Raw genomic sequence first — 25,160 nt, forward strand, 5'->3', positions numbered from 1 at the left:
CATACCAAACAAGCTCCCATTAACCCGTCCAGTGAGTGTGGTGAGACTAATTGCTGTTTATTTAAGGGCACAGAAATAGACATTGCATATATACTGTAACCATACTCTCCAGCCAGGCAGGGAGTCACAGATATAAATGTGGATTATTTTGTTTTGTGGGTGCCCTCTGATTTCATGGTATTTCACCTATTTACGGTCGGCATCCCAGCTTGCCTTGGGGGCGGTCGCGAGGAGAAAGGGCCCTTCTGAAGGGGCCAGTATCTCGGGGGCATCTGGATGATGCTGGGGGTGTTTGCGTAGAACCTCATATGTCATTTTATAAAAAGCAACATTGGGGAGGAGAAGCAGAGAAGGCCTGGTTTATAAACAAGGCCTGCGGCTAGAGTTTGCCCAGCGTCTGGGGATGGCCACCAGGTAACGGAGTAACAGGCCACAATATCTGGCCAGCGGTTATTGCAATGCCATTCCCATCAAGTTCAGCTACCTAACATTCCCCCCAGAATTAAGTCAATATACACACTAGATAAAGCACAGGTCCACATTGATAGCGAGCGCTGGGTGAGATCTCCTAATGCAGTGAATGCATACATTATCTGTTCCTATGCATATGTAAAGAGAGCTACAGTTCATTTCAATATGTGTAAGTAGGCATTTCACTGTTAGTCCACACCTGTTGTTTACGAAGCATGTGACAAATAACATTTGATTTGATTGATTTGAAGTGCAACATTACAACACTGAGCAGAATTCCCCTTGATTATAAAAGGGCATATTTCAGATATGGGCCTAGCACAGTTGGATGACCTGTTTATATTTGTATGTATTAGACAGTATCCTGGCTATAATGACTATAATGTATTAGAACAGTATCCTGGCTATAATGACTATAATGTATTAGAACAGTATCCTGGATATAATGACTATAATGTATTAGAACAGTATCCTGGCTATAATGACTATAATGTATTAGAACAGTATCCTGGCTATAATAACTATAATGTATTAGAACAGTATCCTGGCTATAATGACTATAATGTATTAGAACAGTATCCTGGCTATAATGACTATAATGTATTAGAACAGTATCCTGGCTATAATGACTATAATGTATTAGAACAGTATCCTGGCTATAATAACTATAATGTATTACAACAGTATCCTGGCTATAATGACTATAATGTATTACAACAGTATCCTGGCTTTAATAACTATAATGTATTAGAACAGTATCCTGGCTATAATGACTATAATGTATTACAACAGTATCCTGGCTATAATGACTATAATGTATTAGAATAGTATCCTGGCTTTAATGACTATAATGTATTAGAACAGTATCCTGGCTATAATGACTATAATGTATTAGAACAGTATCCTGGCTATAATGACTATAATGTATTAGAACAGTATCCTGGCTATAATGACTATAATGTATTAGAACAGTATCCTGGCTATAATGACTATAATGTATTAGAACAGTATCCTGGCTATAATGACTATAATGTATTAGAACAGTATCCTGGCTATAATGACTATAATGTATTAGAACAGTATCCTGGCTATAATGACTATAATGTATTAGAACAGTATCCTGGCTATAATGACTATAATGTATTAGAACAGTATCCTGGCTATAATGACTATAATGTATTAGAACAGTATCCTGGCTATAATGACTATAATGTATTAGAACAGTATCCTGGATATAATGACTATAATGTATTAGAACAGTATCCTGGCTATAATGACTATAATGTATTAGAACAGTATCCTGGCTATAATAACTATAATGTATTAGAACAGTATCCTGGCTATAATGACTATAATGTATTAGAACAGTATCCTGGCTATAATGACTATAATGTATTAGAACAGTATCCTGGCTATAATGACTATAATGTATTAGAATAGTATCCTGGCTATAATGACTATAATGTATTAGAACAGTATCCTGGCTATAATGACTATAATGTATTAGAACAGTATCCTGGCTATAATGACTATAATGTATTAGAATAGTATCCTGGCTATAATGACTATAATGTATTAGAACAGTATCCTGGCTATAATGACTATAATGTATTAGAACAGTATCCTGGCTATAATGACTATAATGTATTAGAACAGTATCCTGGCTATAATAACTATAATGTATTAGAACAGTATCCTGGCTTTAATGACTATAATGTATTAGAACAGTATCCTGGCTATAATGACTATAATGTATTAGAACAGTATCCTGGCTATAATGACTATAATGTACTAGAACAGTAGCCTGGCCTGATCCCGAGGCAGACCCTGTGTTTGTATTGGGATGAACTGTGACCTGAGAAGTTTACTGACTCACATGATATATTTTACTAGTGAGGTTTCTCTCTCTCTCTCTCTCTCTCTCTCTCTCTCTCTCTCTCTCTCTCTCTCTCTCTCTCTCTCTCTCTCTCTCTCTCTCTGACATACAGTACAGTACGCTGAATCACAGAACCAAGAAAGGGTTTAATCCAACCTACCAAAGCCTTCTAACAGGCCTGCTTTGTTCAGGGCTAAAAGTAAACAGTGCTGGTTCACCTGCAACAATGAAAACAATCCCTTTGAACACAGTGAAGGAAAAAGGGACAGTGATATAGTGTTCTTAGGCGCTCCTTTGACCTTGTTCTGGAAGAAGAAAAGCCTTGACTTGACATGTCCCGATCCCGAATCATCCCTCCGTTCTCTGCCAATTATGAGCCAAAAGAGGAATCATTTTACAACCATATTGTATTTACATGTAGCCTACTGTGCTGTAAGGCTCTGACTTGTGCAAAAGGCCACAAAGGAGGAGGAGGATTCCCGTAGCCTGGTCCCAGATCTGTTTGTGCTGTCTTGCCAACTCTTTTGGTCAATGTCACGCCAAAAAATAGCCCAAACAGATGTGGGACTAGGTTAGGTTCCAGGCAAAGTTCCAGGCTAGGTTTCAGGCTAGGTTCCAGGCTAGGTTCCAGGCTAGGTTCTAGGCTAGGTTCCAGGCGTTCCAGGCTAGGTTCCCTGTGCTTGCTGGGGCATGTTCAAGTATTGCTCTTCCATTTTGAGGGCAGGATTTGGACAGTGAAAGAGCACATGGTTTATTTAGTGTGTTGATAAGACTTAATTGACTTTCCTTTGACTGAGTCACTGATTGGATAAATAGAGAAATGGTGGGGATTGTGGAAAACTTTTTATTCTCAGATCTATGGGCCCATATAAACATAATCCTTCAATTCATACATGCAAAGACATCTAAACATCTAAACATAACCTAAGCATTGTGTTTTTGTTTACTTATGTAACCATATGTTCGGACATTGAGAATCCCAAACAGAAGATGTCGTCAGACTGAATGGTCTAAACTGAAATGGAAAATCAAGGTCACACAATTATAGATTTTTTTAGAAGACATTTCCCCCATAAAAATGCAACCAACTAATCCACATTGTTTAGTTGGTCCATGTTTTCCATAACATAAATAATGTTGCTTGATTTTAATGCAATCCCAAAGATCAGAGGATTTGAAACAGTCGCAACATGCTTTCAGTGTAGGCTGGTCTGCAGAGAACCTTTCCTGCCAGAGCAGTCCTGCTCGTTCAGCATCTCAGTGGATGGAAATGTTTACCAAATTACCGTACATAAATCCTTACATGGAAACATCCCCAGTCCCGAATGGAAAAAGATTGTCTTGTGTGTGCGTGTACGTGTGTGTGTTACCTAGCAACAAGACATGAATGTGTACAGGCTTAATTAGAGAAACCACTTAGTTTTGGACATTTGGTATAAAAGGTGGAAGCTTAATGTATCCCCCCCAAAAGTATTGGTAGTAAGCCTATTTATAAAAATGCTTACTTTACTTACTTAGTCACAATTACAGATTTGATAAAAGTCTTTAGTAGGCTAAACGATATTATTTTGTGTGCGCTGCATAGTTACATCTAGCTACCTCTTGCAGCGTTGAAACCTGTGCATTGAATTTCCACTCCATTGTAAAGATAACATCCAGAAAATTATAAAAGGGTGATAAAGCATACCAGAAAGATGTGCTGAGTGTTCTCAGAATGCACTTGATAAAGATGAGCAAATTGGGAATGCCCCAATGCGTTGTCACTGTCATAAACATTAAAGTAAATATAGTTGATCCCCAATGATTTGATCCTGCTTCTTGGGGTAGGGAGCCATCTAGTGTTGGCTATGGCCAAGAAATCAGACTGAATCTGACATTTGAATCATATTTTGTACAGGCACACTCATTTTTTAGAGATGTCTTGCTAATCTATAATATTTCAATATATATTGACTGGCACAAGTTACGAAAACGCCTGTTTCGTCTTTTTAAAATTTGGTATCTCCCGGCCACTGTATATTTTTTTTCGAAACTTCCTCACGTGACATCAGTCCAAGTGAAGATGTCAACATCAACCACTGAGTACACTTGAAGTTATTTGACTGATGCTTTTATCGTATTGCTGGCAATCAGAAGGGAATGTCGATGTTGACCACTGCTTGACTGTCACATAAGATAGCTAAGGTATGTTGCTGTCTCAAGAAATAGTATGTGGAATGCTATCCAAGACAAGCTACAACAGCTAGCTAGCTAGAGATTCGTGTTGGCTTTGTGAGTAGCCCAGTTTAAAGTTCACAAACAACTGCAGGTCCTGCATTGCAATTTATTCTACATAACTAGCTAGGTGGTATTTAACTAGTATCCTGCATGTTAGCTTCCATCATCTCTATACTGTAAGTTGAGAACGTATTTTTATTTTAACAATTTGGGGTATTGTTTGGGTTGTCTGCATGTGTCACATTTCCCCAGCATCATCTGTCTCGGTCTCCTCATCTATTTTATCCTGCTTTGTTTACCTGCAGGATGGCTGGATGTCACAGTGGCCAATCCACCCTTGTCAACAGCTTGGCCACTCTGCTTCGGAATCATGGTATAGTAACATCACCACCGTCTGTCTCCCAAAACATATTCAAGACATAGCCCCTGTGTTATCCCAGACCTGCTAATCTGTTCCCTCTCCTAAATTGTGATCAGACCTTTTGAGGTTGTTGGAAATTATTAGGGGCTCATAGCTATACTGTAGCTACATGCTTAATACATTTTATATTGCATTGTAACTGTTGGTTTTAAGTGGTGTGTGACCATTGTCTCTCCTCTCTCTCCAGGTGCCTCTGTGCTGGACGGCAGCAGTACCCTGACTCTACAGTCAGACTCTCTGCAGCACCTAGGTCGTCTGTTTGAGCAGTACCTCCTCTCCAGGACTCACCAACATGGCTTCCTGGCTCTGCCCTCACACCCTGCTGACACCACCTCCCTACTGCAGCTCCAGTTCGTGTTCGACGTGCTGCAGAAGACCGTCTCCCTCAAGGTCTGTTTGTGTGTGTGTGTGTCCTGCTGTATTTGTAAACAGTTTTGTGGTAGATGTATGCATAACTTACTCAGCACTGCATAAATACAAAATGTTCCAAGGAAAACTGTGAATTATGTGGACGTCTGAGGGAATTTCATTGAGCCACTAGGTGGAGCTATAGCATTCTGTATAATGTTCTTTGGCCTTTGGTTTTTCATTCCTAGCTCATCAACCCACCTGGGTCGAGGCTTCAGTCAGTGGTCAAGATATTTCCTTTCAAGTCTCTCAAGTCCTTAGAGGTATGGGATGAAAATGTGTCCGCTTCTCCTTTGTAATAAAACAGTATGAATATCAATATAGATGAGTCTGATGGCTTACTCTGGGCCTGTTTTTCTGTCTCCAAGTTGAAGCGTATCCCCCCTCACTGTCTGGAGGACCTGAGGGGAGTCTATTCTCAGTTAGAGGTCTTCACCTGCTCCAAGAGCCTCAGCTCCCTGGAGGTAACACACACACATCACATTTTTGTCTTTCTCAATAACAGACCCCTTTGTGTTGGAGTTTGAGCCAGTGTTATTGTTACAGGAGCTACTGTCTCTGTGTGGAGGAGACCTCAGCTCTGCACTGCCCTGGCTGGAGCTGCACACCCTCAACTTCAGCTACAACACTATAGTCTGCCTGGATGAGTCACTGGTAAGACACTCACACATGCTGCTGCTTACCGGTTTATTTATTCACCTGACTGACATTTGTTTTTAATGTGAATCACTTTTTTGTCATGTTTTTAATGTGAATCACTTTTTTTGTCGATTTTAATGTGAGTCGCTTTTTTTGGCCATGTTTTTAATAATAATCTTAATCACTTTTTTTGGCCATGTTTTAATGTGAGTCACTCTGCCTTTTTTAGAGTTTACTGAATGTTCTGAAGTCTCTGGATCTTAGTCACAATAAAATCCAGGAGTGTGCTGACTTTCTCAAGGTAGGGTGGCATGACTTCCAATTTTATATTTCTGGCTAGGTTTTGTGTCTGTGTGTTGAGAAGGGTTCAGAGTTGGAGACATACAGCAGGGAGATGCAGTAACTTACTGTACTGGGCTATCTCCATATCTACTGTCTCTCTCCTCCTCTCTCCCCTCTCTCTCTCAGCCTCTGAGTGAACTAGAGCACCTCAACCTGGGCTATAACAACCTCCAGAGAGCACCAACGCTGGGCCTGAGCTCCAGAGCCAAGCTCCTCACTCTCATCCTCAGAAACAATGAGCTGGAGACCATCAACGGTACCGTAACACCTCGCCTCTGATAGACACCATCTGCTCATGCTAGAATGGATAATAGTATGGTGGTTTCTCTACTGATTTTCTTTTCTTTTCTTTTTTTTCTCCCATATTGATATTATCCCTAAACGTATGCCAAAAATCATCAATACCAAATAGTTAGCAATAGTATTCCATCTGCAGACTCCCTCAAGACTACCTGTTATGCACGACCCCTTGAACTGACCTCTCAGTATTGGAACAGAGAGGGACTTCAGCCAATCAAAGCCTTGGACAAGACAGGGATATCAGCCAATCAAAGCCTTGGATCTGTTTACCGCCTTGTGTCCACAAACAGTTGGGGGCTATAGATAAACAGGAAGCTAGGAATATATTAATATACTGGCATACTCCAACTCTACAATGCTTTTTGTTTGGTAAGCCTGTGTAGTTTCTTTGCCAGAACTGCCTATCTGCCCATCTCCCTCCCTATTGTGCAGTGTGGATGGCTGACTGTCTGTCTCTGTCTCAGTATGAGATACCTAGATGTCTGATTTGGTGGTTACTGGTTTACCTTGGGTGACACCTGAGACTGTGTGTGTGTGTGTGTGTGTGTGTGTGTGTGTGTGTGTGTGTGTGTGTGATCCTATGCAGGAGTGGAGCAGTTGTCATCCCTACAGCACCTGGACTTGGCCTACAACCTACTACTGGATCACTCCCAGCTGGCTCCTCTGTCTATGCTGCACAGCCTCAACACGGTGAGGGAGGGAGAGAGTTTCAGGAGTTGACTGTGTGACATAGCCTCTGTGTTATCCCAGACCCACTGACCTGTAGCCTCTCTCTCTTTTTTTAGCTGAATCTGGAGGGCAACCCACTGTTCTTCCAGAAGACCCACAGAACATGCACTGTCCGCCACCTCTCCCCCAAGGCTGCCTACCTCAGAGTGAGAGGGAGGGAGGGAGGGAGAGAGGGAGGGAGGGAGGGTGAAAAAGCGGAAAGCTGAATTTGGACCCAGTCTTTTTTTCATGATTTCTCTGTCTTCTCTTTGAGTTTAATATTGTCTCTCCCCCTCTCTCCCCCCTAGCTCAGACTGGACAGCAGCCCTCTCTCCTCCTCAGAGTTGTCAGTGAGTAGGCCAGTCCTGTATGGTTCAGCAGGCATATACTCTACACTTCTCTAGTCTTGTTGGGTCACTTGTTGATGTCCACTTCAAGTCCATTCGTGGGATTCACCACTTTTGTACCAGATAGTCTAACATGGGACTGCCCCCCCCTTCACAGGTGCTACCCAAACTGGGACAGCTGATTGGCCAGTTCCAGTCCCAGGCCTCGCCCTTGGTCACCAGGGCTCCAGAGCGGGGTAACCAGGAAGTAGTGTCCAGCGGGGGCGGGGATTTGAGTGACAGCCTGTCGGTCGGTGAGGTGGGAGTGACGCGACAACGCAAGAAGAAAACCAAAGTAAGTCAGCTACACACCTCACTGAGTGGCTGGGGGGTTCTGTCCCACCCCCTAGCCTCGCTGTGTACATCTTAAAATACTGGCTAGGTATAAGCAATACATGTTAATAGCTTGAACTAACCCTCTGATAGGATCAAGATCTATAGAAGTGACTACGGGGTAAGGGGGTTATGGGGATAAGGGGCTAGGGGTCCATTTGGAATTGACAAATCAATACAGGCAGAGAAGAAGGAACACGTTTCTGGAATGTTGTGTGTGTGTGTGTGTGTGTGTTATATAATATCCGTCTATGTTGTTTCAGAGTAAGGTGAGAGTGAGACGGGCTAGCATCTCAGAGCCCAGTGACTATGACTATGAACCCAGACCACAGTCCTCTGTACAAGGTAAACTATTACAGTGTGTCTGTGTGAGTGTGTGTGTGTGTGTGTGTGTGTGTGTGTCTAAAGAAACCTCCTCTCTCCCCTCAGACATCGTTCTCCCTCACCAGAAGGAGATTGAACGCATGGACAGTTTCAGGGACCAACTGGGCGAGGATTGGCTGCGCTACCAACATCACCTAGAGGGGGCGCCAATTGCCACCCTAGACAAGCCAGCTCCTCAACACCTCACTAACGGTCTCCGTTGCACCCCCTCCCCACCCAACCCCAGCCCTGTCCAGGCCAGCCCTGCCACCTTTGAGCCCCCTTCTCCAGCGCTGGAAGTCCCAGAGGTTCTACCCCCACCACTGCTCTCGTCTGAGCCCAAGGAGAAGGCTTCAGACTGGGATGCAGATCTGGAGACCGAGTCCACCCTCCAGTGGCCTGACCACAGCCTCGGGCACACAGAGTCCACCCTGGAGACTACTATGGCAGAGGGACAGGGACTGGGTCAGGGGTTAGAGGGGTCACCGGCGACACCCACAGACACCAGAGAAGAAGAGGAGGAGGACTTGGGAGGTAGGAGCACTTCAGAACTAGCAGTAGCACACCTGATTTCAAGTAGCCAACTAATGATCCAGCCCTCAACTAGTCCAACCAGCTGTGCAAGAGCTGGAATACAACCAACGACTGGGGTGTTCCAAAGGAACTGATTGGGCAATGCTGAGCCAACCTTTGACCTCTCTCTGTCTTCTGTCTCTAGTTGACCTGTGTCACCCCCTGCTTGTGGGAGTACTATCATCATCAGAAGAGGAGGAGGAGGGTGGGCTGAGGAGGAAGAGCAGGGCCAAGTGTCCAGTGTTCCTGAGGGTCAAGCCAGGCCACATCCTGGAGGTGGACATGAGCAGGGGTCAGTTGCAGGCCCGGCTAGAGTTGGACAGTCTGGGGAGGTTCACCATGTCCCAGGCCACCTGGACTGAGAGGGTGAGGAGGGGCAGGGGGAGGGAGGAAGGAAGGAAAGAGGGGGAGGGATGGTGGGGGAGGGAGGGAGGGAGGAGAGGGGAATGATGTAGAGAGGGAGGGGAGGAGGGATGGTGGGGAGGGAGGAGAGGGGAATGATGTAGAGAGGGAGGGGAGGAGGTATGTGGGGGAGGGAGGGAGGGAGGGAGGAGAGGGGAATGATGTAGAGAGGGAGGGGAGGAGGGATGGTGGGGAGGGAGGAGAGGGGAATGATGTAGAGAGGGAGGGGAGGAGGTATGTGGGGGAGGGAGGGAGGGAGGAGAGGGGAATGATGTAGAGAGGGAGGGGAGGAGGGATGGTGGGGAGGGAGGAGAGGGGAATGATGTAGAGAGGGAGGGGAGGAGGTATGTGGGGGAGGGAGGGAGGGAGGGAGGAGAGGGGAATGATGTAGAGAGGGAGGGGAGGAGGGATGGTGGGGAGGGAGGAGAGGGGAATGATGTAGAGAGGGAGGGGAGGAGGTATGTGGGGGAGGGAGGGAGGGAGGAGAGGGGAATGATGTAGAGAGGGAGGGGAGGAGGGATGGTGGGGAGGGAGGAGAGGGGAATGATGTAGAGAGGGAGGGGAGGAGGTATGTGGGGGAGGGAGGGAGGAGAGGGGAATGATGTAGAGAGGGAGGGGAAGAGGGATGGTGGGGAGGGAGGAGAGGGGAATGATGTAGAGAGGGAGGGGAGGAGGTATGTGGGGGAGGGAGGGAGGAGAAGGGAATGATGTAGAGAGGGAGGGGAAGAGGGATGGTGGGGAGGGAGGAGAGGGGAATGATGTAGAGAGGGAGGGGAGTAGATGTGGGGGAGGGAGGGAGGAGAGGGGAATGATGTAGAGAGGGAGGGGAGGAGATGTGGGGGAGGGAGGGAGGAGAGGGGAATGATGTAGAGAGGGAGGGGAGGAGGGAAGGTGGGCGAGGGAGGAAGGAGATGGGAATGATGTAGAGGGAGGGGAGGAGGGATGGTGGGGGAGGGAGGGAGGGAGGAGATGGGAATGATGTAGAGAGGGAGGGGAGGAGGTATGTGGGGGAGGGAGGGAGGATGCAGAGGGGAATGATGTAGAGAGGGAGGGGAGGAGGGAGGGAAGAGAGGGGAGGAATGGTGGGGCAGGTGGAGGGAAATCATGGTGAGAGGAAGGGGGGATTTTTTTTTTTTTGTTGCCTGAAATGAAAGAAGTATATGTTTTATATTTGTTCTAAAGATAGTTATTTCTCTCTCTAGGAGGTGGAGCGGATTCTTCCTGCCGTAGAGCTTCACTTCCGTTACATCAGCAGAGAGAGGAGGAGGAGACGCTATGTAATGCTGGATGATGACCCCCAGGAGGCACTGCAGGTAACAGACATAAAAATAAAGTTTTCCATTAAAACTCCACATGAATTCCACGTGAATTCACAATGCAGCTACGCTGCTGCCAGCAACGGTTTGGGTCTCATCACGGTACGTCCCTTTCAGATGGTTAAGCATTGCACCTGTATTACCGTTACTGTACCTCAATTCCACCTCGCAAAGTTTGTATTTCCTTCTCATTTAACTTCTCAAAGTATTACCATACAGGACTACGCTGCTGTCACATGCCATTTAGCAAACTGTTGATGACGTAGTGGTGGAGAGTGTCGACTCCAATAGAATTGATACCTCGACTACTTGCCCGTCGACTCCCATTTCTGAGTGTCAAGATTGACTCCTAAGATTCAGTATACTTGGAACGGAGGAGACTGATTAGTTGCCGTACTTCCGTAGCTCAGCTGGTAGAGCATGGCGCTTGTAACGCCAGGGTAGTGGGTTCGATCCCCAGGACCACCCATACACAAAAATGTATGCACGCATGACTGTAAGTCGCTTTGGATAAAAGTGTCTGCTAAATGGCATATTATTATTATTATTATAACACAAACTCTTGCATATTTCATAGCGAGCTAGCGAGGGACGGAGAGAGAGGGGAGGAGCACAGTATAGGCAGGTCAGCCACCAGGCAGACGGAGTCAGAACCGTGCCCTATCTATCAGTATAGGCAGGTCAGCCACCAGGCAGACGGAGTCAGAACCGTGCCCTATCTATCAGTATAGGCAGGTCAGCCACCAGGCAGACGGAGTCAGAACTGTGCCCTATCTATCAGTATAGGCAGGTCAGCCACCAGGCAGACGGAGTCAGAACTGTGCCCTATCTATCAGTATAGGCAGGTCAGCCACCAGGCAGACGGAGTCAGAACCGTGCCCTATCTATCAGTATAGGCAGGTCAGCCACCAGGCAGACGGAGTCAGAACTGTGCCCTATCTATCAGTATAGGCAGGTCAGCCACCAGGCAGACGGAGTCAGAACCGTGCCCTATCTATCAGTATAGGCAGGTCAGCCACCAGGCAGACGAGTCAGAACCGTGCCCTATCTATCAGTATAGGCAGGTCAGCCACCAGGCAGACGGAGTCAGAACCGTGCACTAGGCCTATCTATCGGCAATGAAAAGTTGTATCTCTCAATGGAATGCTGTATCTCACAATTTCTTGGCTTGCAACTTCAGTAAAGCAAGGCCTATTATCAATGAATAGGCTAGGATGTTCTACACGGAACAGACCGAAGACTGAACACACACTTGCATCATTAGCGAAGAGAAAGAGCAGAGGTGTAATCATTAGTCCAAACAGTTGCAAAATGTCCACCAGGCTGTTGGACTGATGTTGCCATCAGTCCAACAGCTCTGGTCTTGCTCATTAGGCCCAATGATATCTATTGTTTTCTTGTAGTTTGTGTGTTTTGCGTAAGCAGCCATTGGAATGTTCTGTTTTTGAATGTTCTGTATTCTGAATGTTCTGTGTTCTGAATGTTCTGTATTCTGAATGTTCTGTTTTCTTGTATGTGGGTACAATAAAAATGTGAAGTAGCCAGTCATCATACAACATAACTGTTCTATCAGAAAATAGATGGACTGTTGTTAAAGTTTCAAAGAATGTCTGGGAAAATACATGATTGTAAATACGGCGGGTGTTGTGTTGTTGCCAGGCACTGGCAGAGGTCCTGTCGCGGGTGGTGGAGGAGAACGAGCGCCGGGTCATGGAGGGTCGTCCCAGCTGTGTCCGCCTGCAGTGTCTACGCTGTGGGTCAGAGTTCACACAGCGGAGAGGGAAGGAGCAGGAGGACGGAGGGAGATTGAGAGGATGGACAGGACTGGAAGAGCAGGATGAGGAGGAGGGGAAGAATGAGTGCAGAGAAGATGGATTGGGTGAGAGAGGCACACTCGTACAGGAGCACACGTACATGCATGCTAGGGATGGGCACGGTTAATCTAATATCCAAACGGATTTCAGTATTCGATTGCTTGGGAGATTATTCATTTTTTCTTCTCTCTCCCTCCGTGCCACACAGACAGACCATCACACACACTGGCCCCTGATTCGCTCTCGCTCCTCCACCTGCTGAAACAAGCAGAGCGCAGCTCTCTCTCGTCGCGCGAGCAAGTCTCCGTTGAAGTTTCAAAAACATGTATTTTGACTATCTGGATATCCGAAAAAAAATCATGATTTGAATGCTGAAATCATTTAAAATGCCCATACCTAACACATAGACACACACACATACATATATACACTACCGTTCAAAAGTTTGGGGTCGCTTAGAAATGTCCTTGTCTATTAAAATAACATAAAATTGATCAGAAATACAGTGTAGACATTGTTAATGTTGTAAATGGCTATTGTAGCTGGAAACAGCTGATTTATTTATGGAATATCTACATAGGCGTACAGAGGCCCATTATTAGCAACCATCATTCCTGTGCTCCAATGGCACGTTGTGTTTGCTAATCCAAGTTGATCATTTTAAAAGGCTAATTGATCATTGATCAAGAAACTGAATATCTCGGACAATGCTGTGTACTACTCCCTTCACAGAACAGCGCAAACTGGCTCTAACCAGAATAGAAAGAGGAGTGGGAGGCCCCGGTGCACAACTGAGCAAGAGGACAAATACATTAGTGTCTAGTTTGAGAAACAGACGCCACACAGGTCCTCAACTGGCAGCTTCATTAAATAGTACCCGCAAAACACCAGTCTCAACGTCAACAGTGAAGAGGCGACTCCGGGATGCTGACCTTCTAGGCAGAGTTGCAAAGAAAAAAAGTCTAGTGTCTGTGTTCTTTTGCCCATCTTAATCTTTTCTTTTTATTGGCCAATCTGAGATATGGCTTTTTCTTTGCAACTCTGAAGGTCAGCATCCCGTATTTCTGATCAATTTGATGTTATTTTAATGGACCAAAAAATTGCTTTTCTTTCGAAAACAAGGACATTTCTAAGTGACCCCAAACTTTTTAACAGTAGTGTACATACAATCATGCATGCATACATACATACATACATACATACATACATACATACATACATACATACATACATACATACATACATACAGGTAACTGCCAAAATAAAGGAAACACTTAAGTAAATGAGGGATACAAAGTATATTGAAAGCAGGTGCTACCACACAGGTGTGGTTCCTGAGTTAATTAAGCAATTAAAATATCCCATCATGCTTAGGGTCATTTATAAAAATGCCCAGTTGCCCATTATTTTGGCTACCAAGGCTAGAAGAAGAGATCTCAGTGACTTTGAAAGAGGTGTCTCAAAGGATCAAAGGGGGTTTAAATGGTGTCTGTGTCTCAGTCACCAGATCTCAACCCAATCGAACACTTATGTAGGGCGATTTATATTGAATTAATTTGATTAATTCAAATTTATGTTTTTGCAGGATATTCCAAATGCCTGTGTCGCAAGAATCCAGTTTGTATTTTATTTTTTATTTTTTATGAGCGTTTATGTCTGCTTGTTCTCATGTGTTTTTGGTCTCGTCTCCTTCGCTCCTCTGTGCTGTGCACCTTCCTATTTACACCAGAGATCTGTATATACAGTGGGGGAAAAAAGTATTTAGTCAGCCACCAATTGTGCAAGTTCTCCCACTTAAAAAGATGAGAGAGGCCTGTAATTTTCATCATAGGTACACGTCAACTATGACAGACAAAATGAGAGAAAAAAATCCTGAAAATCACATTGTAGGATTTTTAATGAATTTATTTGCAAAATATGGTGGAAAATAAGTATTTGGTCAATAACAAACATTTCTCAATACTTTGTTATATACCCTTTGTTGGCAATGACACAGGTCAAACGTTTTCTGTAAGTCTTCACAAGGTTTTCACACACTGTTGCTGGTATTTTGGCCCATTCCTCCATGCAGATCTCCTCTAGAGCAGTGATGTTTTGGGGCTGTCGCTGGGCAACACAGACTTTCAACTCCCTCCAAAGATTTTCTATGGGGTTGAGATCTGGAGACTGGCTAGGCCACTCCAGGACCTTGAAATGCTTCTTACGAAGCCACTCCTTCGTTGCCCGGGCGGTGTGTTTGGGATCATTGTCATGCTGAAAGACCCAGCTACGTTTCATCTTAATGCCCTTGCTGATGGAAGGAGGTTTTCACTCAAAATCTCATGATACATGGCCCCATTCATTCTTTCCTTTACACGGATCAGTCGTCCTGGTCCCTTTGCAGAAAAACAGCCCCAAAGCATGATGTTTCCACCCCATGCTTCACAGAAGGTATGGTGTTCTTTGGATGCAACTCAGCATTCTTTGTCCTCCAAACACGACGAGTTGAGTTTTTACCAAAAAGTTATATTTTGGTTTCATCTGACCATATGACATTCTCCCAATCCTCTTCTGGATCATCCAAATGCACTCTAGCAAACTTCAGACGGGCCTGGACATGTACAGGCTTAAGCAGGGGGACACGTCTGGCACTGCAGGATTTGAGTCCCTGGCGGCGTAGTGTGTTACTGATGGTAGGCTTTGTTACTTTGGTCCCAGCTCTCTGCAGGTCATTCACTAGGTCCCCCCGTGTGGTTCTGGGATTTTTGCTCACCGTTCTTGTGATAATTTTGACCCCACGGGGTGAGATCTTGCGTGGAGCCCCAGATCGAGGGAGATTATCAGTGGTCTTGTATGTCTTCCATTTCCTAATAATTGCTCCCACAGTTGATTTCTTCATACCAAGCTGCTTACCTATTGCAGATTCAGTCTTCCCAGCCTGGTGCAGGTCTACAATTTTGTTTCTGGTGTCCTTTGACAGCTCTTTGGTCTTGGCCATAGTGGAGTTTGGAGTGTGACTGTTTGAGGTTGTGGACAGGTGTCTTTTATACTGATAACAAGTTCAAACAGGTGCCATTAATACAGGTAACGAGTGGAGGACAGAGGAGCCTCTTAAAGAAGAAGTTACAGGTCTGTGAGAGCCAGAAATCTTGCTTGTTTGTAGGTGACCAAATACTTATTTTCCACCATAATTTGCAAATAAATTCATTAAAAATCCTACAATGTGATTTTCTGGAGAGAAAAAAATCTCAATTTGTCTGTCATAGTTGACGTGTACCTATGATGAAAATTACAGGCCTCTCTCATCTTTTTAAGTGGGAGAACTTGCACAATTGGTGGCTGACTAAATCCTTTTTTCCCCATTGTAATGACGAGATGCTCATGTCTCCGCCCTAACAATGGGAGTCGTTGTCTCAAAGTCGGGAAGGCAGGCGACAAGCTTAAGTCCAAAATAAGCCCATAGAAACGCAGGTTTAGTCCAACAGAATCGGGTCATATGGACACCGAAACACATTGAGACATTATTTTACTGTAATAGAGGAGAAGTTAACCTGTGTCAACTCCTCAAATTGCGTGCAGAGCAGACCCTACTAAAACAGGAGTATCAATGAACATTGATTCTGGAAAATTAATGCTGTTTGCTCAGTTTGGTACCAGCATTTTAGCCAAAGACCGTTATACTAGCTCTCTAGTCTGTTTTATAAATGTGCAATAAGCATAAAGCACAATTACATAAGGAATTGGCAACTCGTTCTCATTCTGAGAAATAAGATAGGCCACTTGATTTCAACCTGAACAAAGTGGACCAGCTAGCATGCTGATCAAACAGTTGGAGACGGACAGAAGGGTGTGTTCCTAACAATTAAACTCTTCTGCCTTGTTGTCTAGCAAATAGATCCAAGTTGGTTAAACATCAAATGTAAAGACTAGCTGGCTACTCATTAGCATGTGGGCTTGTGCTTGAGAGATTGCTTACTGTATGAGACCTGAGTTCTATAATGACTGCTACAAGAAGTTAGTCATTATTAGTGAATGTGCATAATGCATAGTTCTGGTAAACATTTTAACAAAAATGACATTTTAATAGACAGACTTGAACACCAGATCAGTGATTATTGCAGGAAAAAAAGGGACTGTTTGAAATGCAGTGTATTTGACCTTTAATTGTACAAAAAAGCTTATTTAGAGAACATCTATAAAAAAAAAAAAAAAACTTGAGCTATATATGGTAAATCAGCCCATAAGTTTGAAAAAAATTAGATATTATTTTTTAGGCCATATCGCCCAGGCCTACACTTATGGGAGATTCTGGAGCAGCGCCTGAGACAGCGTTCTCTACCACCTTCAATAAAACACCAAATTATGGCATTTCTCGTGGAAGAATTGTGTCGCATTCCTCCAATAGAGTTCCAGACAGTTGTAGAATCTATGCCAAGGCACTTTGAAGCTGTTCTGGCGCATCGCGGTGGCCCAACGCCCTATTAAGACACTTTATGTGGGTGTTTCCTTTATTTTGCTCATGTTCAGTCATCTCCATCCCTCTGATAGAGATCTTAAGGACAGGGCTCTGCTGGGAGCGTGCAGGATCATGCCTTGACAGACGTCACACGGATGTGGGCGGAGCTCCGATGATGAGTTGTTCTAAAACCTCTTGAGGTTACATGTAGTCCTCTGTAGCTCAGCTGGTAGAGCACGGCGCTTGTAACGCCAAGGTAGTGGGTTCGATCCCTGGGACCACCCATACACAAAAATGTATGCACGCATGACTGTAAGTCGCTTTGGATAAAAGCGTCTGCTAAAAGGCATATTATTATTATTATTATTATTATTATTATTATTACCATGGCAACAGACATAACAGCTATGGTCCAAGCAACCAAACAGATTTTTCCCTTCTAAATTGGTTGTCATAACTTTGTCGAAGGTGCTTGTGAGGTTCTTCTATCAACTCTTTTAATCAACTCTCTTTCTCAAGTACTAATTGACCAGAAAATCGCTGAAAAGAAACATTTGAACAGGCCAAATTGAGCTTTTCAGTCCTATTTGTCTTTTAACGCTTGGCTGTTTGTCCCACAGACGACTAACTAACCACTATAATTAGCGGAGACAGATACAGATGGCTTCAGGCTATCAGCTTAGCCCTCCTCTCCCGGTCCTCAACAACCCAGAGCTGAAATGACAACATGCTCTGACATGCCCAGAGCTCAGGGAGAGTTTGTTCTACAGATGTCTATGGCTTTTGACAGTTGTACCTTCTAGTTGGAGTGTAGTTAGCCATATGCCTTCATATGCTGACTATGACATCTACACCAAGGAAAGGCTGAAGTGCCTAGTCATTAACTCTGTTTAAAGAGTGATAGATACAAGATTATGGACAGAATTTTGCCTTTTAAAACAAGCCTTTTGTGTAAAAAACCTATTACAAAATACATTAATTTACCAATACGTATGAATTCACACTGAAGTATAACACTTTTTTTGACACTAAATGTATTTATTTTCTTTTACTTCAGGAAGTACTGTCATCTGTCCTGAGTGTGGTAGTGATCATGTGGTCCAGCTGGCTGGCCAATTAGCTCCCTCCACCAGTACGCCCGTCCATACGCCCGTCCATGGTTCCCCAGGGCAAGATGGGACTGACCGACACTTTACCTTCAACCACAGGGATACACCTCTACCCAGTCACCCGGGCAACAAGGTTTGGGATTTTAATGTCTTTTAAGATTTATTTAAATATGTTGATGTATGATGAACATGTTTTTAAAGTCTAGGGTAATCAATCAATCAGCTTTCAGGCCCCGCCATAGGGTCAATACATCTCCCATATTCCCCCTCCCTCTGTTTTTAGGACCCCACCATGGAAGGCCCTTCCTCTGCCAGGGCCAGCCACTACGGCAGCCCTGCTATGAAGGCCTCAACCCAGGACACTATCCAGACCACCACCTCCATGGAGGACCCCACCTCCTCCTTCTTCTCAGCCAAGGGAAGCTCCTTCTCCTTGGGGGAGACCTGGGCGGACCAGAGCCGGGACCAGAGCCTGTCCCAGCCCGCCAGCTTCTACAGTACAGAGGGCCAGAGTAAAGGAAGTATAGCAGGAAGCTACAGCTATGCTGCTGGTGCTACCCCACCTGGACCCCAGGATCAGCATGCAGAACAAGCCAGCCCAGGTGGGTCCTGCTTTCTCTGCATAGACAGCATTTTGTAGTCATAATATATATTTGAATACTTCTGCAATAACCAATTTTATTGCTAATATATAACATATTGGTATTATGATGGGGGGGGGGGGGGGAAGGCATAAACAAAATAACATTGTTTGATTGGGTCCCTTGGTTTTTTATCAGCCATCAGATTAAGTCATAAAATGGATATGATCCTTGATTAGAAGTGATGATGACCTGGATTTGAACCTTTTATTTAAAGCTTTTTCATCAAATGGTACCCCTTTTCTTTTGATGTCAATTGGTCCAGCACCATCCTCAGACAATTGCTTTCATTTTTGGTGTAATTCACATTTCTGGAAAAGGCTTCAAATAAAGGTTAAAATCCAGGTCATGTGACATGATAGTCCAAACACAGGGCCCTAGTGATAGGAGACAAGGAGGAAATACGTATTTGTGTTTTGCAAGAAAGAGTGTAACACAACAATCCACAGGGGATTATTTGATGTTGGTGACAGTGTCCCAGCCTGGCCCCTTGTGTCTCTGTCTGTGAGTCTTACTGAACCATGGGAGACCTTACTGTTAGACAGATTGGAGTTATTATTAGAACTGATGGGAGAGGAAGGAATGCTTCAGCCTCCACAGAGAAGACAATAGAATGGAGAGAGAGGGGAGGGAGAGAGAGAGACACAGAGAGAGGGAGAAAGAAAGAAAGAATGATCTTGGAGGGGGTATAAATACTTTATATACACAGAATAATATACCCTTCTATCAGCCAGAGATGCTGAAAGACTGAGAACATGGATTCCTTCTCCTTCTTTTAAAACCACACGCCACTGCAGAGACCCATCTCAAAGCACTTCATCAGCCCCTGAGCTGACGTTCATTTTACACTAACCTCTTTGTCTGGGAGAAGGCCACTCATTTGCTCCGTGAATTAAGAGCTCTGCCTGAGTTTCAAAAGAAACATGCTCGTTCAACTTGAGCAGGGAAGTAGGGTGTGTGTGTGTGTGTGTACACCCGTCACGTGTGTGTGTGTGTGTGTGTGTGTGTGTGCGCAGTGGATTGAGATGTAACTTAAAAAGGATGAAGACACCTATCTCTTTTCTAGAACAAGTCCTTTAGTCTAACACCAGATTACTACATGTAGATTAAAAGCTTCTTTGATCTGATTTCCCATGTATTTGGGACACATGTATCTGAATATCACACATCAAAAAGGGAATGTTGGGGGCCTCCCGAGTGGCGCAGCGGTCTAAGGCAGTGCTTGAGGAGTCACTACAGACCCGGGTTCGATCCCAGGCTGTGTCGTGACCGGGAGGCTCATAGGGCAACGCACAATTGGCCCAGCGTCGTCCGGTTTAGGGGAGGGTTTGGCCCGTGGGGCTTTACCGGGTTCATCTGTTGCCAACATATATTGAGATGAACAGAGCGGAATGACTCAAATGCAAAGGCAATTTTAATACTCTTCCTTTAGCTATAAACACACTTCCACACAGTGATCTATGTAGCATTGGACCAGAATCAGAGAGGCCTAGTGAATGATGGCCAGATAGTAACTAACTGCCAGGAAACTGGCCTAATGACTCTATTGTCTCTGGTGTTGATGTGTGTCACCTTGCACTAAATGGACCAGTAGGCCTATGCCAAGTTAGATTTACTACACAGCGACAGCATAATGCTCCATAAACTACCATTTATAGACAGTTTAGATTTAGTGGGAGGGAGGGTTAAAATCTATATGTTCAATTATGAGAGACCCATCCCTTTTATCTGTTTTAGTGTGATCTGCCAAGGTAAATATATTTGTTTAAAAGTGAAAGTAGGGAGACCACAGCCAAAATGTTATTGGGTCTGTTAGCTGTTGCATACTAACTGTACTGTTTTTGAACTAGTACTGTGCGTCTGTGTTGGTTATGCTAAGCTAATTGCTGTCCTTGTGTGTTGGTTATGCTAAGCTAACTGGTGTCCCTGTGTGTTGGTTATGCTAAGCTAACTGGTGTCCCTGTGTGTTGGTTATGCTAAGCTAACTGGTGTCACTGTGTGTTGGTTATGCTAAGCTAACTGGTTTCCCTGTGTGTTGGTTATAAATGCTACGCTAACACTATTCTGACTGTCTGTAGGCCAGTTGGACCTTCTCTCAGAGGACTATGAGGCGGTGGACCATCGGCTGAAGCTCTTCCTGGATGTGGAGGTGTTCGAAGAGGAAGAGGAGCTCCACTCCTTTCTCAAGGTTAGGAGAACCAACGGTTTACAGTTCAGTGACATAGCTGAATCCGGTCACAGCAGTTCTGCTCAGAAGTTCAGTGAACTGCTAACCCAGCCAAAATCGGTCGGCTCCAGCTCTTGTGATCTGCTCCTGGCTGCTTTTGTGCCCCTAGCTGTTCTCTCACTGTCCTGCACCCCCTCTCTCTCTATCGCCACCCCCACCCACCACACAATGGCCTTGAATGAGCTCCTCCATGTGCAATGCATGCTGGGAGCCCTGTGGAGTAGAGGGGTATTGGTTTTCTGCTCAGGACACCTGGACAAGGAGAGGGAGCCAAGAGGACACGAGCTTCCCCAGCAGGAGACAGGAGATCCAGCTCATAACATGCTCATTCATCTGATGTTTATTTATCTTGTCACACGAGCTCCTCTGGCTCTTTCTCTTTCAACAGCTCAACTGTTTTGTTTTTGGGCCTGCACGGTATTCAATGAAGATTGATGTGACTTTGTTGCTTTTAAAAAGGAACTGATCTGCTCTTATACAGTATGTATAAGAAGAGCTCTGAATGCAGCCACCCATTTTTCCTCAGTGAAAGTTATTTACAGCAGTTAAGTTATCTGTTGTGGAATCTTTAACGTGTGTACATCTTATCTTTGTAGGTGTCGACCGTGAAGTTTGGTGATCCGGTGGAGTTCCCCTCGTTCCTGGTGGTGTCTGACCAACGCATCTACTTCCTGGAAGTGACATCAGACATGGAGTAAGTTAACCACCTGACCTGTCACACTGAAGAGCATCACACAAGAGAAGCCTGGAATAAAAATACCCATTCAGGGGTCACAGAAATGGTTGTACCTGTCATGAATGTATTGTCTGTAGAGGCATTTGGTCTGTAGACTAGAGTTTCTTCTATAAAGCTATAGGTGACATTTATGGGTACAGCAGCAACAGGTTTGGTAGGGAGCAGACCAACCCTATAGGATCACCACAGCTTTACGTAACCCACCACATCCCAATGCTAACAGACTTTCTGGGCCACATCTTGAGAACCCATTACAGCCCTGGTGTTTGTGGTGGCCCTACACTCTCCCCAGCCACTTCTCCTATTTCCTATATCAGTGGCTCCATGTTCCCTCTGTGTGAACACTATATCAAGCCCTGTATCAATGGCTGTTTTGTCTTCATCAAAAGCATGTTGTCTTGCCTCCACTTCCTCCCAGGAGTGTGAGTAGTACGGTGTTGGACAGGCCAGAGTCTCGTGCTGCGATGGTCCCTATAAAGTTACTGGGATTCTGACCCCAGAAGGCCACACCCCCACTGTCCTTAGCACGCCCTGGAAGTTGTGTAACGGCCATGTTTGGTTGCGCAACAGTGTGATAGAGTTCATATTGTTATGATGGCCTTCTCGCTACTTTTTTAAAAGTGCAATCGGTGACTTGGTTGTCTGTGGCTATCTGACAAGTTGCACAAACAATGCTCAAACAACAACATATACACACACTAAAAACAATCACGTGAGTAGACTCAAGGAAACAGAACGTTGATAGGCAAGATACATGCAAATAAAGTAATATGAGACACAGTGTTCTAATTCTATTTCTTTCCCACTTTCTCGTCTTCATTGTTCTCTTCCTGGCAGAGGGCAGCCGTGTGATTGGCTGCAGAAGAGGGACAGCCGTGGAATCACAGAGCTGAGTTACCTGGAGGTGGGACTGGGCTCCCAGAGTATCCACATGGAGTTTGAGGAAGGGCCCGTGGCATACACCCTGCTAGTACGGGACAGCGCACGTTGCAAGCGCTTCTTCAGCCTCCTCACAGGCAAGACGCTGCCACACGCGCGCACACACACACACACACTGCACATATGTTGCATGCATCTGTATCTCATGAATTAAGGGCCTTCCTCCTGGGGATATGAGAGAGGATTAGAGGGGAGCACACTCGTTCTTAGGACAATATGTCCCTCTCTTGCTCTCTGTCTCGCTCTCCGTCTCGCTCTCTCACTCTCTCCCTCCGTCGCTCCTCCTCCGTCACGCACTCTGTCTCTCTCTGTCTCTGTCTCTGTCTCTGTCTCTGTCTCTGTCTCTGTCTCTCTCTCTCTCTCTCTCTCTCTCTCTCTCTCTCTCTCTCTCTCTCTCTCTCTCTGTCTCTGTCTCTGTCTCTGTCTCTCTCTGTCTCTCTGTCTCTGTCTCTGTCTCTCTCAGTATGTTCATCGCATACTCATCTGCTCACAGTGACTACACCCTGACTAGACTCTCAGCCTGTCAGCAAGGCAAGACCAGAAGCAGAGAGAGAGGAAAGCTGAGTTTTATTAGATCAACACGCCCCTCTCTGACTCTCACAGCTTCTCACAACTCCTCACAACTTCACTAGAGCACTCTTTAATGGAGTCCCTTTGGCAGCAAGGGGAAGCACCATGGCCAAACTGTCTTCAGCTAAGGCTCTGTGGACCTGAGTCTGTGCTATCTTATCTGTGGGGACTCCATGCTGTCATTCACGGTCTTATCAATAATCACTCAGATCCAGTCATTATTTGACTGTTTTCCAGATTAACTCTTTAGCTAATCTGGGATATCAGGGTCAGGATGAGTCAGCAATGAGGTGTTAGATAGGATCAGTATTCAACACTGTTAACTTTCCCTTTACAGGGGTGGCAAACGAACTCCGACCCCTCTGATCCTTCTGACCCTTCTTATGTACCACATGCTCAGATGTCCTCAGATTCTTATTTGGAAACCCTCTGACTCTGAAAGTGATGGTACAGTCCAGAATCTAAGGTGGATTTCGGGCCTCAAAAGGGGTCTATTGTCAACGTGAGTCTATGTTGTGTAGATCCACTGTACATCCTAGAGCATAATAGATCTCATTAGAGTTCTCTTCTCTTCCAAGAGTATGCTCTAGCTTTCCTAGAGGTGGTCCTTTTCTTCTTCTACTGTGAGGCCTGTTGGAATAATTGTCTCATGAGGTTGTGTCCTTGTCTGGATTCATCAAATATTATTTCTCAACGGCTGAGGACGGGTCCAGCTTTTCAGTCACTGGGACCACATAGCCGGCTAGGCCAGTCCAATTCTGGGCTCGGACTCTGTATTGCAAAGCTGAACGGCCCCGTAGAGAGAGACTGTAACAGGGCTCTGCTATAGCCTGCCAGTTGGATCATCTCCTATACGTCTTAAAATAACCTCTGTTCTTTTTGTGTTCCTGAGGAAGGAGGAGGAGGAACAGGAGAGTTGAGCCTGGTTGTAGGCCTGGTTCTGAGGTATGTGCTGCAGACAGACAACATGGCTGGTCCTGTCCAGTTGGCATAGAAAGAGAGGGGGAGAGAGGGAGGGAGAGGGAGGGAGAGAGAGAGAGAGAGAGGGAGAGGGAGAGAGGGAGCCTAAATTCCTCACTTCCTCCCCTCCCCTCCAGGAAACTGGAACTATTCATTATGTGCCTAAAAACTCAGTCCAGAGCTCTGACATTGCCCCCATAACAGCTGTTACAATATTTGTCTCAGGGAAAGAACCAAAGGATACCTTTACCATAACAAAACCAATTTTCAGACTGCGCTGGCATTCCCAGATCAGATGTGGTCACGCCTGGCTTGGTCGGTGGTGAGGGCTACAGACATGGAGAAGGAAAGGGATTGGGAGGAATCAAGGATGTGGTTTTACTACACCAAGGAGAAGAAGCTAATAGGGACCGATCTGTTCACTGCTCACTGGGCTTGAAAATGTTTTATTGAAATTAGGAATAAGGCTGGACAAGTCTTAACTTGATATTCAGGAGGAGTCAGTTCAGGTTACCATGTCAATCAAAGACTTGTCTGAACAATGTCTCGGCTTTTGCTAATGTAAATGCCTTATTGCCCCGTACAGACCTACAGTGGGTACTGGGTAAAAATATGTGGTCTGTATGGTTAGAGGTCTGTCTGGTAAGTGGTTTGGTGAGGTTTGCGATGCTCATAAATGGTCATAGAAGGAGTGTTTGGTTTGGTTGTGTGGGTTGGATCCAGACACTGCATTCCTGAAAGGTAATGGAAAACTGTTCCTGTCTCCTTCACTGTTCCTGTCTCCTTCGCTAACCATCAAGTTAAGGGGTAGTGCTCCCAAATTACAAACTGACCTCATCTATGGATACCAGGAAACATAATCAAGATTTTATGATTTTTTTTACTTATCAACAACAGCAATTACCATCTTGAGTGATATTTGTAATTTGGGTGAACTGTCCCTTTAACTGCATAGTAAACTCAGTCTCTTATAA

General features: G+C 44.9%; 1 protein-coding gene across 2 annotated transcripts in view; it reads left to right on the forward strand.

Annotated features, from left to right (window-relative positions):
- Positions 1-4,403: 4,403 nt before the first annotated feature.
- The window catches only part of LOC311109858 (serine/threonine-protein kinase 11-interacting protein-like), a 30,603-nt gene continuing 9,846 nt past the window's right edge, over positions 4,404-25,160 (forward strand). For both annotated transcript variants that reach the window (XM_084152871.1, XM_084152872.1), the window contains exons 1-22: positions 4,404-4,531; positions 4,870-4,937; positions 5,173-5,375; positions 5,582-5,656; positions 5,762-5,857; positions 5,940-6,047; positions 6,262-6,333; positions 6,501-6,630; positions 7,261-7,364; positions 7,460-7,549; positions 7,691-7,732; positions 7,887-8,063; positions 8,365-8,446; positions 8,531-8,998; positions 9,183-9,403; positions 10,642-10,752; positions 12,415-12,634; positions 18,062-18,246; positions 18,397-18,715; positions 20,833-20,942; positions 21,578-21,675; positions 22,555-22,733. In XM_084152871.1, coding sequence (XP_084008997.1) covers positions 4,871-4,937; positions 5,173-5,375; positions 5,582-5,656; positions 5,762-5,857; positions 5,940-6,047; positions 6,262-6,333; positions 6,501-6,630; positions 7,261-7,364; positions 7,460-7,549; positions 7,691-7,732; positions 7,887-8,063; positions 8,365-8,446; positions 8,531-8,998; positions 9,183-9,403; positions 10,642-10,752; positions 12,415-12,634; positions 18,062-18,246; positions 18,397-18,715; positions 20,833-20,942; positions 21,578-21,675; positions 22,555-22,733 — 3,157 coding nt within the window. In that variant the 5' untranslated portion in view covers positions 4,404-4,531; position 4,870. The remainder of the gene's footprint in view (positions 4,532-4,869; positions 4,938-5,172; positions 5,376-5,581; positions 5,657-5,761; positions 5,858-5,939; positions 6,048-6,261; positions 6,334-6,500; positions 6,631-7,260; positions 7,365-7,459; positions 7,550-7,690; positions 7,733-7,886; positions 8,064-8,364; positions 8,447-8,530; positions 8,999-9,182; positions 9,404-10,641; positions 10,753-12,414; positions 12,635-18,061; positions 18,247-18,396; positions 18,716-20,832; positions 20,943-21,577; positions 21,676-22,554; positions 22,734-25,160) is intronic.

This window comes from Coregonus lavaretus, assembly GCF_964263955.1.
Source record: "Coregonus lavaretus genome assembly, chromosome: 35".
Lineage (NCBI taxonomy): Eukaryota > Metazoa > Chordata > Actinopteri > Salmoniformes > Salmonidae > Coregonus > Coregonus lavaretus.